Consider the following 15532-nt stretch of genomic DNA (forward strand, 5'->3'; position numbering starts at 1 on the left):
AAAGAGAATCTTGAGAGATTGTGTTATCACAAATTACAGTTTACCTGTGGTGAATAACACATTGAGGCCTGAGCCTAATACTGACATTTAAAATAATAATAACTATATACATTTGTCCCATTAATGGGAACCAGAAATCTGCTCTCATGCTGAGCTCTATAATTCTAGCATTAAGCAACTTAAACAGAACAATTTAAAGTGTGGAGCTGTCCATGGACCTTTGAAATGTAAAATATTCAAACAACTCTTCAAGGAATTACAGATTCATGATACTGACTCACATAAAGCCCATATGTGTTGTGAAGCCATTTGCTGAGGTTTTAGTGATGTAATCAGTCACTTGTTTTTCTAGCCAATGTTGCTCTTATTGGTTTACTTCAAGAAAATAGTTGGAACATTTACTGAGGCTATACATGCTAGGGATTTGAAATGCTTTTGTCATAATTGAAATTTGTATAAGAATAGCCTCAACATCACCATTCTTAACAATAAAACATATAAAGTCACATAAAATCGATAGTGTTTAAGCTACACATCAAAGAAATTGATTACCTTCAGTTTGGATGGAAATAATTACTGATAATACAAACACCTGTGAACACACACTAATCCTATCCAAATGCACAGTGATACACAGAAAATATTAGCAAGTAGAATGCAATATTTATACATTATACATCGTTAGATTGTATTTACCTTCAATATATGAGCTATTTTCTTACACATGATTTTATTCAAATTTACTCTAATCATTGTTGGACCATTTAGAAAAGGCATACTGGCAACTTGTCCTTACCTCATCCTGCTGGGCAAAAATCCCAGTGTGGAGTAAAGGATGCAAGATTTCCTGCTTTGTTAAGCATAAAACAACAGTATGGAATTAAAAGGTGCCATTCTTCTGCTTCTAGTTATAAAGGCAGTGCCTTGCTTCTTCCAGCACAGATTGGGGAGAAACTTCAGACCCTCTTCCAAGATGCTGGTGGCCCTCCTCACAATGGTCCTGTTGGGCCTGAGCTTTGCTCAGGAGCCAGGTGAAGGTATGAGAATATGGGCGTTGGTGCTGTAACTATTCTTAAATAATATGAGACAAACTGCAGGGTAGGAGAGAGATGGGACAGAGGACAGGAGATGAAAGATAAATAATACCACACAGTGCTTCAGTTTTTAAAAATGGATAGTCTTGGATTTGAGGACACTGTTGTAGTTAAAATACACTACATATGTGCATAATATTGCTATACTATTTATTAAGTAAAGGTGGCAGAAATACCCATGAAAGAATCATTTAAAGGATAGCAGATGTAGTAACAAACCTATTTCATCTATTACACAGAAAAGTAATAACATCTTCTGAATTTTCATTTTTTCATACTCATTCAAAATTCCAATATATTTTCAGTGTGTATTTAATTATTTACTCAAATGTTTATTTTTATTCCCTTACTTTGAGAAGCCAGAAAGTTAGAAGAATTAAATAAAGAAGAGATTATATAGAGGTATAATATACAAATATTCTTATACATACATGACTTATCAGTATATGCAGTAAGATTCTATGTAAAATAGTGACAATCAAAAGAAACTTTTATATTGTTACTTACTGGTACACACTCAAAATATATTTACCAGAGATGCTTCAAATTACTGCTACCTGCTCATTTTCCTAACAGCGTTTAAAAATTAACAGGAAAGGAGAGATTGTAGCTAAAATCACTTGCCACCTGTAGAGTACTAGTTGTTTTGTGAACTCACTTTTAAATCTGTAAAATCTTTAAAGTAATCTTTAAAATTCTTATGTATCTTTAGTAAGCAGGATGTTTTATAATTCTACACTTCATTGTTATTTTGGGTTGTATGAATTAATAAATGTAAGTTTCACAAAGTTTCAGACAAACATCCTCGAAATTCGACAATGATGAACACTCAAGGGGAATGCAATAAATTAAAATAAACCAGAGGTCTGAATTACCTGGGGAAAACCAATTAACTACAACAGAGGAATAGTTGCTTTCAAGTAAAAGTTAGTTTCAGTGTCCTGATTTTTGACTATTCTGTGGAAACAGGAGTTCCTCAATGTCTTCTTCCAAACATTTGTTGCCTCTATTTCAGTTGATTACAACAGAAAAAGTACTCAAATGTTAGGGTCTCTTTTCTTTGTGACTCTATACTCAAAGAAATGTATTGAGTTCATTGATTATAACCTCTGATGAATTTGTTCAGCGAATACTGTAAGGTCAGTAACTTTTAGACTCATTTTACCTCGTAATATTCCTCAATATGAGGGCCAATTTTCTGGGCAACCTGCTCGATTGAATTTTCCATAACACAGTAATTTTATCTGGATTGACAAAATATCAATTTTGCCCAAATTAAAATAGTTAACAGAACCTCCACATGTAAACTGCTTTGCTTGTTTTAATTTCTCTGAGTAAACTGGTCATGAATACTCTGGAAACTGAATTATGTGCACTTGCATGTGACCCAAAGACCATGTTTAAAATGAACTTTTCATGAAACCATAAACAAGTGACTATCCAGAAAAGATGCTGTTTGAAAAGATCATTGAGATAAAGGAGAACAGAGTAGAGTATATCTAAGCTCATTTGTTATTTGCTTTTACCACTCAGAACTTCAGAACCTAAACCAGATTCCAAATCAGAGGCCACCACCTTCAGGATTCCTACCAAGACCCCCTGCTAATGGGAACCAGCAAGGCCCACCCCCACAAGGAGGCCCACAGCAGAGACCTCCTCAAGGCCCACCCCCACAAGGAGGCCCACAGCAGAGACCTCAGGGACCACCCCCACCAGGAGGACCACAGCAGGGACCTCAAGGCCCACCCCCACCAGGAGGACCACAGCAGGGACCTCAAGGCCCACCCCCACCAGGAGGACCACAGCAGAGACCTCAAGGCCCACCCCCACCAGGAGGACCACAGCAGAGACCTCAGGGCCCACCCCCACCAGGAGGACCACAGCAGAGACCTCAAGGCCCACCCCCACCAGGAGGACCACAGCAGAGACCTCAGGGCCCACCCCCACCAGGAGGACCACAGCAGAGACCTCAGGGCCCACCCCCACCAGGAGGACCACAGCAGAGACCTCAAGGCCCATCCCCACCAGGTGGCCCTCAGCAGAGACCTCAAGGCCCACCCCCACCAGGTGGCCCACAGCAGAGACCTCCTCAGCCTGGAAACCCACAAGGCCCTCCACAAGGTCCCCAATTGGGCAGACCTCAGGGACCTCAGTAAACCAGATATCAGTGAAAGGTATGTCTCATATTAATGCCCTGGTGGGTGGAAGGGAACAGAATTCTCCTATATTCCGCATTGTTTAAAGTATGCAACCTAAATATAATAACATGGTCCTGGACCCAATATCAAATATTTTTATTAAATATTAAATGATCTTTTCATGAGAGAATATAAGTTTTTGGAGGAAACTCTCCTCCTCATTTGGTTTTCCACAATTATTGCATTAATTACATTAATAAATTAAAGACCTATTTCCTTCCTAGGGTCCATTCCCTCCTTGCTGGATTCATGTATTCAAATGGATACATAGATCTTATCATGTTCTTTGTTTGTATTTTTGTTTCCTTTCACCATGAATTAATTGTTTATGATTGACATGTCATGTTCTCTCTACCCTGCTTTCATGATCTTTCTTTTTTAATTTCAGAAATTGAGTAAGAAATTGGTTCCCTTGCAATCTTCTTCTACTGCCACCACAGGACGAGAATTGGAGTTTCATTCATTGCATTAATAAAATGTTCAGCATGCAACTTCTGATTGGTGTCTTTCTTTTTGGTTGTTCTTCAACCTCCAATTTCTGGACTGACATTTACATAAAACATCAGTATTCCCTCATGGTTTCTGCCTGTAATATCTCCCAGCAACTGTCCATAAGCCAGGTATCGGTTACCAGGCCTTTTACTGCTGTGTTTCTTTTTGACTGATTGATAAAGCAGACACTCTCTTTGCAGCTTAGTATAGTATCTAACTCTGAAATCAGGTGTTTGCGTGTTATTTTGCCTAGTCTGGGGTGCAAGGTCAGGCAGTTATGAACAACATGCCAAGGCAAGATGTGTATGGATGTGTCCTGGGACACCAGTGCCTCTCAGTGGAAGGGGAAAATGACCAAGTAACTTTGGCAGATGCAGTGGACTGGTAGACTACAGTCACTGGTATACTGGTCTGCAGTGGCTATAGGTCATCCAAAATAGATAGCAGAGTTTACAAGACATCGCTGCACCCTGTGCTGTCTTACTGAGTGTTTCATTTCTTGTACAAACATCATGACCAAGAAACAAGTTGGGGCATAAGGGTATATTAAACTTACAACTCCACATTTCTCTTCATCACCAAAAGAAGTTAGGACTTGAATTCAAGCAGGTCAGGAAGCAGGAGCTGATACAGGGGAAATGGAGGATGTTCTCATTGGCTACATTCCCAGTCTGGCTCAGCTTGCTTCCTATAGAACTGAAGACTACCAACCCAAGACTGACACCGCTGTAGATGAGCTCTGCAACTCTTGATCCTTAATTGAGAAAATGCCTTATAGATGGATCTCATTGAGCCATTTGCTCAAAGGAGGCTCCTTTGTTTTTTATAACTCCAGTGTATGTCAAGTAGACACAGAAAACCAGACAGTATTGGCTGTTGGGTTCAGGGGTGATTCTGTATCACTTCAGGCTGCAGGAACAGCGTTTAACATGACAAGGGTCAGAGATGGCTGGCCTGAATTCTGCTGTTGTGTCTGCAAGCATAGATGCACTAGTGGAGGCTACAGAGTAAAAGTCAGTCTGTCAGTCACTGTATTCTGCAGAGCTTTAGGAGAAGTTTGAATGGCCAGCAGAAATGCATGGGATTTTTTTTTTTATAGAAATAGTTGGAGTACAGGCAGAACAAGCAGGACTGGGAAACAGGCAAGTGCAGGCATAGGCACTGACATAGGCACAGGCACAGACACAGGCACAGGCACAGACACAGGCACAGGCACAGGCACAGGCACAGGCACAGGCACAGGCACAGGCACAGACACAGGTACAGGCACAGGCACAGGTACAGGCACAGGCACAGGTACAGGCACAGGTACAGGCATAGGCACAGGCACAGGCACAGAATGTCCAGGATGAGAAAGGCAGGAATAAGTGGATATGTTGGTCTTCACAGAGAGCAAAAGTGACTGACTTTCTTGAACTATATAGGTTAAAATGTTTGGAAGACAACAGATGGGGTGTAGAAAGGATCAAGCAATGAATGTAGATAATACTACTGAGAGAACATAACTTAATTATCTGGGGCAAAGAGAATGCCTGGCAAGACACTCTGAACCCTTACAACTGTTAAGTGTACATACAAACATACATACATACATACATACATACATACATACATACATACATGCATGCATGCATGCATCAATATACACATACACAAACAGTCAGATAGAAAAATGTGAATAGATGCCTGGCTGAATGAATAGGGCAAAGAATCCCCAAATAACCCCATCATTATCATTTCTTTCCTTTGGCCTTTTCATAGACAAATGTTCTTAGAAAATTACCTCACAGACAAAATGTTACACAAAATAAGAATTATGAAAATATTTTGATATTAATCCAAAGCAGGGATTCATTTTGTAAGCTTACTGTATAAAAACAACAGTTACATATGACCTTGTTTTACCTTGCTGCACACCTGTGGCTTCATCCATTGGCTACATTGTTTTTCTGTGAACACATGTTTTTGCAAGCCTATTTTTCTTTTTAGTGTAATTGTGGAAGCTCATTGTGTTTCTTCTCATGCAACCTTTACTATTATGAGTAGAGCGCACATTCTATTCTTGATTCTAACATTATTACATCTTTCTAGCAAAATAAATAAAACCAGTATTTAAAACTTTCTTCTTGGATTATTTGAATTCAATTTGGAATTCCATACGATCATTAATTTATCTAAGCATCATTAATTCATGAAAGTTCATTTATATGTAGGAAATATGCTCAATAGTGTGAATTAATACCTATGGATTATTATATTAATATAATAATGACAGAAAATACAAGCTGTAATAATCCTGATATTAAGTCTCTTTGGAATGATGCCTCAGAGCTCATCCATCTTAGTCTATGCAAAAATGTGGGTAACCTACAGGAAGGCCACCTGCTAGCCTCAGTCTTTCCTAGAAAGCTTGTCAACAAGAAAGGGTGTTGCTATGTCTCCTTTATTCAGCCACTAGGTCCACAAAGTTGTAAAACTTGATGTTTCTTTTCTTTCCCTTCCTTTTCTTTTTCCTTTTTGGCTTTTATGAAATGTAAGGACAACTTTGAGTGTAAGGATATTAGTAATTGTGAGTTTATGTGGGAGTTTGTAGAGAGAAGAACTAATCAATGAGTACAGGAATAAGTATTTAAAGGAAGTTTGACACCTTGTCTTTTTAGCAAAACTATAGTATACTAGGGACTATGTTCTCTTCAGATATGGCCTTGAACGCATTTACAACCAGGGATTATTTCCTGTCAAGTTATACTTCAATGGCTGCCTGATAACATTTATGATTGACCATTTTTAAAATGTGCACTCATCTCACTCCTTCTATAATGTCCACAATTCTGTATCAAGATTTTTCTGTGTCTGTAGTTCACTAGCATTTCTCTATGATGACTATATCAAGCTCCAGGTATGAATAGTAACATATTTTCCTTCAAACAATAGCATCTCCAGTCCCCATAACAATTGTTAGAGTGATGCATTCAACACAGAATCTTGATTACATCTCTCTCTAGCCAAAAGTCTACTAATGTTTCCATAAGTAATTCATCACTAGATGTACATATTATATCTTAGTCTCCATATAGTTGTATGTTTCTCACATGCACTATCTCATATCTCCATCAAAATGTCAATCTTTCTCTCCCTCCCTACTCTCCGTGTCTTCCTTTCCTCACCTAGTGATTTAAAGACAAAATTTTTCAAGGTCTCTAATTGCATATATTTTGATTAATATCAGTACCATATTGTCTTTTTTCTTGTAAATAAACAATTTGAACCTTTTAACAAAATAACTGGTTGATAACAGTAGCAAGGATGTATAACCTGGGTCCTATAACACTGCATGACATTGGCTACCATTATTAAAGAGATGTTGCAGGGCACCAACATCTCACTTTAGAGTTTAGAGAGGCACCATTTTCAACATCAACCATCAGCCCCATCACAGTCAACAGAAGTAGTTTTGAAAATTAAATATCTCAAGGTAAATAACTAAGAAAATTTTCTATTCTTATCAATTTTGGTAAAGAATATATAAAGCATATATGACATATATATATATATATATATATATATCAGTGTTTACATTTCTTAACATATAAGTGCATGTATATTGTATACATAAATATTGTAAAAATATAAATAGGTAAAGAATATATATGTACATATATACATATATAAAACATTTTTGAATAGATATATCAATTTAAAAATTATGGAAAATGCTCAGGATTTTCCATATTAGTATTAATCAAATTTCCTAATAAAAGTCGCTCTAGAGGTCTAGGCAAAGCAGAACCAAGAAATAATAACAAAGACTGTTCACTGAGCTAATTAGAGAGCTAGAATCTTTCAGAAGGAGACAATTTATTTTTTCAAACATTATTTTTAATGATAGTCCTTAAATTCTTGAACCTCTCTAGTAGCTGACCATACATCATAGGGAAGAAACGTTAAGGAATGGAAGAAGTGGACATGTTCAGGAAGGTTTTTGGAGCAACTCCAGTTGTTTCCAGATAATGGCAGAAAATACAAGTCAACTGAAATAAGCAATCCTGACATTAAATCTTTTTGGGATCTTGCCTCAGAGCTCACCAATCCTAGTCTATGCAAAAAGGTGGGCCATGTCCAGGAAGTCCACCTGTTAGCCTCAGTCTTTCCTAGATCGATTCTCAGCAATAAATGAAGTTCTCATATCTCCTTGTTTCAGTCACTATGCACATAAAGTTGTAAAACTTTATTTTTTTCTTTTCTGTACTTGGATTTTAAGAAGTTAAGGGGCAACTTTTGAGTGCTAGGATATAATAGTAATTTTGAGTGTATGTTGGAGTTTGCATTCCGAATGGAGAGAGAAGATTACCTTGGGTAATGATATCTTTGGGCCAGCGTCCATAGCTCTGTAAAAACTTTTGAGAGGAAAATTTCATCACCCACACTCTATAACCAAGAGTGGGACAAAAGTCTCAGAAGAAATGGAGGATGTGTCCAGAGAGTTTCTGTCAAGTAGGAACAGAAAGAAACTGGATGCAGGTTATGTAGTCACTAAAAGTTAAATAAAACTTTCAACTAAGCCAAACTGAATGGAATATAATTGAAGTACCTACTGGTCATCCAATGGAGTCTACCGTAACCAAGGTAGGTCATCATAGAATAGAGGCTCCACAATCCACCAGGATAGAGCGAAGGCATCAGATGCTCAATGATATAATCCTGGGAATGTTTAGGAGAAAAAGAAATGATGTTCATCAATAAGCTACTTTTGTGTATAAAAGATTGGATGTTGGTAGTCAAAATATTCAGAACTGGGTTACAAAGTAGGGGGATGAGTCATGGGGCATATCATGTAGGCCAAATCCAAACTGCCATGTTATGGAGTTTGTGACCACAGGGAAAAGACCATGGACTCAATCCAATTATAATTAAAGATTTACTGATTACTTGCTATCAGGAAGAACAACTTCTGAAACAATTTTGGTAATGAAGAGGTTGTATGAAGAAGTACTTTGAAAGGGAAAACCACAGGAGGATTTTCAATGTCTATGCAAGCAAGGAAATCTATTCTATTTTCCCAAGCAAAGTGATTAAGTCAACTCAAAACAAGTTTTTGATATCTCTGTAAACAAGATACAGAAATAAATTTAGCAGCCATGTTGTAACAAATAGATAGTCATGGCTATACAATTTTGAAAGTGTATAGCTACTGAATTAGGTTTATAGGGACCTTTTTTCCTAGGGACTCGAGTCAGAGATAATTGGCTAGTATGTAGGACAATGGATGTCTAGTATAAAATGGAGGTTCTTTATCTACAACAGCAGCATAGTATTAAAGGACAGGCATATTATTAGATGTTCCATGCTTGACTCCAGATTAGGTACAGGCCAAACCCAAACACCAATATCCAAGTGCAAACAAATTGTAAAGTGATTCTTTATTAATAAAGGAATGAGAAAAGTTGGCTGAATCTGAGTCAGGAAGGAACAGAAGCAAATAACAAAAGACAAAAGATAAAAAGCACAACCTGTTGGCAGTGACTGGTTTGTCATGGTCAACTTGTGCTTGTCATGTTCTGTCCAGACACAGCCTTTACTACAGCTAGAAATCAAATATCCAAACATATGTGCCAATCAGAAATCATTCATATTCAAAATTGTATTTATTTATTCTTATCTCAATAGTGGAAACATAAATTGCAATTTATTCATGCAAATTTTACATTTTACATCATGTGAAATAATCTTAATTAGCCTATTATTCTTCTTTAGACAAAGAAATAAAGTACTTTTTTTCTAGTAGGATTAACATTCTAAATAAGCTCCCAAAGTTATTTTAATGAAACCCACTTAATTTGTAATTTGCTCTGGGGTAATTTACTGTAATCACCACAAGGTAAAAAACACAAGTATGAAATCACAGATCATTATGAAATAATAACAAATATTTCAGAGCAAATGCATGAAATAATAGATTTGCAAATAAAACAGGTATGATACTCAGAAGATCATGGGGTCTTATTCAAGCATATCATGAAACATAGTAATGTGAAATAGAGAATTTTGGTTATACAGTCAGTTTTTGTTTTCATGAATCGTGATTGATTATTAATTGTACTTTATAGATGTGGATGAATTATTTTTTAGTTTCCATTTTGGATAGAGAATTGAATAAAATTCCGATTATTGTATTTTATTTCATTTGAGAACTCATTATTTGTAATCGCCAGAAGCTGGAAACCACCCAATTGTCCTTCAAACAAAGAATGAATACAGAAAAGGTAGTTCATTTACACAATAAAATACTATTCAGCTTTTATAAACAAGGAAATTATGACATTTCCAGGTAAATGGATGGAATTAGAAAATATGATACTGAGGGAGCTAACTGAGATCCAAAAGTAAATGCATTGCATGTACTCACTGATACATGAATATTATCCAGAAAGTGAAGCATATCTAGGATAAAACCTAGAGACCATAAAAAGGGTAACAAGAAGAAAGGGCCAAGTGAGGAAGTTTCAATCCCTGTTAGCAGGAAGAAGGAAATAATCTCAGGAGGCAGAGAGATGGATGAACATAGGTGGGAGAGTGGGGAAGGAAGGGAAAAGGGGAAAAGGATCAGAGAATCACTCCAGGAGAATGAATGGACATAAGCAGTCTAGAACAGTGGGAAGTTGTGAGACCTATAGAAAGTACCAGAGATCGAAGAGGTGAGTCATTCTCAGTAATCATTGGGAGTATTCTTACCCAAAATGCCCACTATTGAGGAAAGGGAACTCAAAGAGTCCACCTCCAGTAGATAGATAGGTCCTCAAGTTGAGGGACAGTGTTACAAATCCACAGTCAAAATTCCAGACTGAGAATGGTTTTTGTCAAAAAGAACTGCAGAGACAAAAAAAGGAGAAAAGACTGAAGGAAAGAATATCTAATGACTCGTTCAACATGGGATCCATCTTGTGGGAAGGTACAAAGCATTGACCCTACTATGCTCTGATGTTCCTAAAGCCAAGGGCCTGCCATGACTGTCCTTTGTAAGGACAAAAGCAGGTACTTATCCCCAGACATTGGACTGAAGTACTGGATCCCTATGGTTAAATTATGAGAAGGATTAAGGAATCTGAAAGGGAGAGATACGCCATAAGGTTCTGGGAGTTTCAACTAACCTAGACCCAAGAAAACTCACAGAAACAGGGCCAACAACCAGAAGCACACATGGGTTAATCTGAGGCCAATGTCATATATGTAGCCGAGGTCTACTTGATCTGGCCTCAGTGATAGACTATTCATTTAGAACTCATGAGACTTTAGGCACCAAGGAAGGAAAAAGCTGGTGAGGTAGCAAGAGTACCCTCTAAGAGGCAAGAGGGAGGATATATGGGATCAGAAACTATGAGGGGGCTGAGAGAGGGCAATAACTGTTATGTAAAAAATGAAATAATTAAACAAACAACAAAATGAATTGAATGCATTCACATCATTTCCACTCCTTTACTCCTATCCAATTCCCTCTGTTTATCTTGGATGCCCTTTCAAATTTATGACCTCCTCTCTAATTATTTTGTTACCTACATATACAAAAACTACTGAGTTAAATTAGTGTTGACCGTATGTTCACGTATTTACTTGGATATCTTCGAAAGGACTCTTACATGCATAAAACTGATTCCCTGCCCCCATGCCGACCCTACCCCAGCTTCTCAGCATTCATTGATTGCCTATGGCTTTACACCTATGGATAATTTTTACCACTCTTGAGGTCATGTACCTTGGGAAAGTAGAGCCTGAAAATGAGGCAGAGAAAAGTCTCAAGTAGCCTCCTTTTCCAGAGCATTATATGATTTGTACTCTGAGAGTGAAGAATCACTTGAGGAGAGTTAATTGTCCAATCACACAAAAAATGCATTTAGAAAATTTATGTTTTTCCTATAAAGCAGTGTTTCTAAGCCTGTGGATTGATATCAATTTTGGTGTTGTCTATCAGATATCCTATGTATCAGATATTTATGATTCATAACATTAGCAAAATTACAGTTATATTGTAGCAATACTATCTTGGAGTCATTCCAACATGAGGAGAAATATTAAAGGGTCACAACATTAGCAAGGTTAAGAACCACTGCCATAGAGGCATGTTAATAAATAACAATAGCCAGGTGTAATGAATGATCTGGAGTAAACTCACTCCTACTGTTACCTAGGCAGGGGGCAGCAGAAACCCACATTCAAAGAATAAATCTTTTTTTAATAAACTCAGATCTGAACACTCTTATTTTATTTTCATGATGATATTTTTTACAACTTCTAAGAATTTGGACACAATTTCATTATTGCCTCGCATACATTAAAGTTTTCTTCAATCCATTTTGACATATAGATCATCATTTTCACTATGCAGGTATTTGTCAGGTAACATTATTATTCAGATTATTTTGGGTATGGCTTTCACATAATGTCTAGAAGACAGTATTTCATAATAACCTCCTTTGTGTCCTGAATTTTACAATCGTTCCATCCCATCTTGTACGTATCTCCTGAACCTAGTGGGCAGCAGTTGTTTTGTAAATATACCAATTGAGGCTGGGCACTCTCTGTTCACTAATTCTCAACAACTGAAAAACTAAAGAATTCTGAAATATCTTCCATCTGCTGAAAAAAAAGAATCTTCTTTGATGAGGAGTTTGTAAATACAAGTGAAGCAAGTTCTTAGAGCAATGGAAGTTGTCTCCAGAATACAATAGGTTCTCTTTTGGAAGGGAAGTTCATAAGAAATTCCAGTTATGAAGTCTCAGATGTCCTGGGACTCATACTGTAGACAAGTCTGGCCTCAAACTCACAACAGTCTCCTATCACTACCTCTACAAATGCTGAGGTTAAAGTTGTGCATCACCACAGCCAGAAATCATTAGTTCTTAAGATACCTTTTTTTGCTTTAATTGTAATTTTTTATTTACATTTTAAATGATATCTGTTTTCCTGAATTATTGCTCTAAAATCCCTATCCCATCCCTTCTCCCCCTTCTTCTATGAGTGTATTCCCCAACCAAACCACCCAGCCCTTCCTATCTCCCAGTGCTGACCTTCCTCTACACTGGGGATTACAGTCTTGGCAGGACCAAGGGCTTCTCCTCCATTGGTGGCCAAGAAAGTCATCCTCTGCTACATATGCAGCTGGAGCCCTGGGTCTCTCCATGTGTACTCTTTGGGTGGTGGTTTACTGCCTAGAAACTCTGGTTGGTTGGTATTATTGTTCTTACGATTGTGAACCCCTACAGCTACTTCAATCCTTTTACTCCTCCAATGGAGACCACATTCTCAGTTCAATGTTTGTCTGCTAGTATTCACCTCCATATTTGTTATGTTCTGGCTAAGCCTCTCAGGAGACAGATATATCAAGCTCCTGTCAGCATGGACTTGTTATCAGGAATATTTTGGGGATTTGGTGGCTGTATGTATATGGGCTGGATCTCCAGGTGGGGCAGGCTCTGAATGGCTATTCCTTCAGGCTTTGCTCCAAATTTTGTCACCATATCACCTCCTATTTTTGCTCCCCTTTTAAGAAGCACTGAATCATCTGCACTCTGGTCATTAATTTTGAGCTTAATATGATCTGTTGATTGTATCTTGTGTTATCTAAGGTTTTGGAGTAATATCCATTTATCAGTGAGCGCATAACATGTGTGCGTGTGTGTGTGTGCGTGTGTGTGTGTGTGTGTGTGTGTGTGGTGTGTTTTGTGTGTGATTGTGTTACCACACTCAGGATGATATTTTCTAGTTCAATCTGATTGCATATGAATTTAATGAAGTCATTGATTTTAATAGCTGAGTAGTACTCTATTATGCAGATGTACCATATTTTCTGTATCCATTCCTCTGTTGAGGTGCATCTGGATCCTTTCTAGCTTCTTGCTATTATGATAAAACGGATATGAACATAGTAGAAGATGTGTCCTTGTTTTATGTTGGATCATCTTTTGGATATGTGCACAGGAGTGCTATAACTGTGTCTTCAGATAGTACTATGACCAATTTTCTGAAGAAATGCCAGACTGATTTACACAATGGTTATACCAGCTTGCAATCCCACAATGGAAGGGTGCTCCTCTTGCTCCACATCTTCACCAGCATCTGCTGTCACCTAAGATTTTGATCTTAACCTTTCTGACTTGTATGAGGTGGAATCTCAGTGTTTTTTGATTTGCATTTCCCTGATGATTAAGGATGTTGAACATTTCTTTAGGTACTTTTCAGCCATTAAATATTTCTCAGCTGAGAATGCTTTGTTTACCTCTATACACCATTTTTTAATATGGTTTTTTGGTTCTGCGGCATCTAATTTGTTTAGTTATTTGGATATATTAGATATTAGCCCTCTATCAGATGTAGGATTGGTAAAGATCTTTTCCAAATATATTCTCTGTGGTTTTGTCCTAATGACAGTGTCCTTTGCCTTACAGAAACTTTGCAATTTTTTTAAGTCCCATTTGTCAATTCTTGATCTAAGAGCATAAGCATAAGTGTGCTGTTAAGGAAATTTCCCCAGTGCCCATGTATTTGAGCCTCTTACCCACTTTTTCTTAAATTAGTTTCAGTGTATCTGGTTTTATGTGGAAGTCCTTGATTCACTTGGACTTGAGCTTTGTACAAGGAGATGAGAATAGATATTCTACATGCCGATCTAGTTGAACCAGCACTATTTGTTAAAAAGACGATAATTTTCCCCTGGATGATTTTAGCTCCTTTGTCAAAGATCAAGTGACCTTAGGTGTATGTGTTCATTTCTGGGTCTTCAATTCTATTCCATCCTGTCTCAGTACCAACACCATACAGTTTTTATCACAATTGCTCTGTAACCCAACTTAATGTCAGGGATGGTGACTCCCCCAGAATTTCTTTTATTGTTGCGAATAGTTTTTGCTATCCTGTGTTTTTGTTATTCCAAATGTTTTTGCAAATTGCTCTTTGTAACTCTATGTAAAATTGAGTTGGGATTTTAATGGGGATTTCATGGAATCTATAGATTGCTTTGTTCAGGTGACCATATTTACAATATTGATTTGGCCAAACCACCAGTGCAGAGATCTTTCCATCTTCTAATGTCTTCTTCAATTTCTTTCTTCAGAGACTAGAAGTTTGTCTCATAAATACCTTTCACATGCTTAATTTGAGTCACACCAAGATATTTAATGTTATTTGGAACTATGTGAAGGTTGTCATTTCCCTAATTTCTTTCTCAGTCTGCTTATCCTTTGACTAGAGGAAGGCTATTGATTTGTTTGAGTTAATTTTATACCCTGACACTTCGCTAAAGTTCTTTGTCAGGATTAGTAATTCTCTGTTGGAACTTTTGGGGTCACTTAAGTATACTCTAATACGCCTGCAAATAGTGATATTTTGACATCTTCCGTTTCAATTTGCGTCCCTTTGACCTCCTTTTGTTGTCTGATTGCTCTGCCTAGGACTTCAAGTACTATATTGAATAAGCAGGTAGAGAGTGGTCAGCTTGGTCTAGTCCCTGATTTTAGTGGAATTGCTTCAAATTTCTCTCCATTTAGTTTAATGTTTGCTACTTGTTTTCTGTATATTGATTTTACTATGTTTAACTATGAGACTTGAGTTCCTTTTCTTTCCAGGACTTTTATCGTGAAGGGGTATTGAACTTTGTCAAATGCTTCCTCAGCATCTAAAGAAGTAATCACATTTTTTTGGTTTTTTTTCTTTGAGTGTGTTTATATAGTGAATTTCATTGATTGGTTTTCATATATT

General features: G+C 37.3%; 1 protein-coding gene across 1 annotated transcript; it reads left to right on the forward strand.

Annotated features, from left to right (window-relative positions):
• Positions 1 to 973: 973 nt before the first annotated feature.
• LOC116903060 (proline-rich protein 2-like) lies at positions 974 to 3783 on the forward strand. Its single transcript, XM_032905357.1, has 3 exons — positions 974 to 1031; positions 2628 to 3268; positions 3681 to 3783. Exons 1-2 carry the CDS (start codon positions 974 to 976, stop codon positions 3248 to 3250), a joined length of 681 nt encoding a protein of 226 aa, XP_032761248.1. The 3' UTR covers positions 3251 to 3268; positions 3681 to 3783.
• The last annotated feature ends 11749 nt before the right edge of the window (positions 3784 to 15532 follow it).

This window comes from Rattus rattus, chromosome 6 (assembly GCF_011064425.1).
Source record: "Rattus rattus isolate New Zealand chromosome 6, Rrattus_CSIRO_v1, whole genome shotgun sequence".
Lineage (NCBI taxonomy): Eukaryota > Metazoa > Chordata > Mammalia > Rodentia > Muridae > Rattus > Rattus rattus.

Bases quoted from the DNA above. Each gene is read 5' to 3' on its own strand.
- LOC116903060 (XM_032905357.1), top strand. From the start codon at position 974: ATGCTGGTGGCCCTCCTCACAATGGTCCTGTTGGGCCTGAGCTTTGCT. The intron at 1,032-2,627 runs GTGAAGGTATGA...TTTACCACTCAG, and splicing joins GAGCTTTGCTCAGGAGCCAG to AACTTCAGAACCTAAACCAG.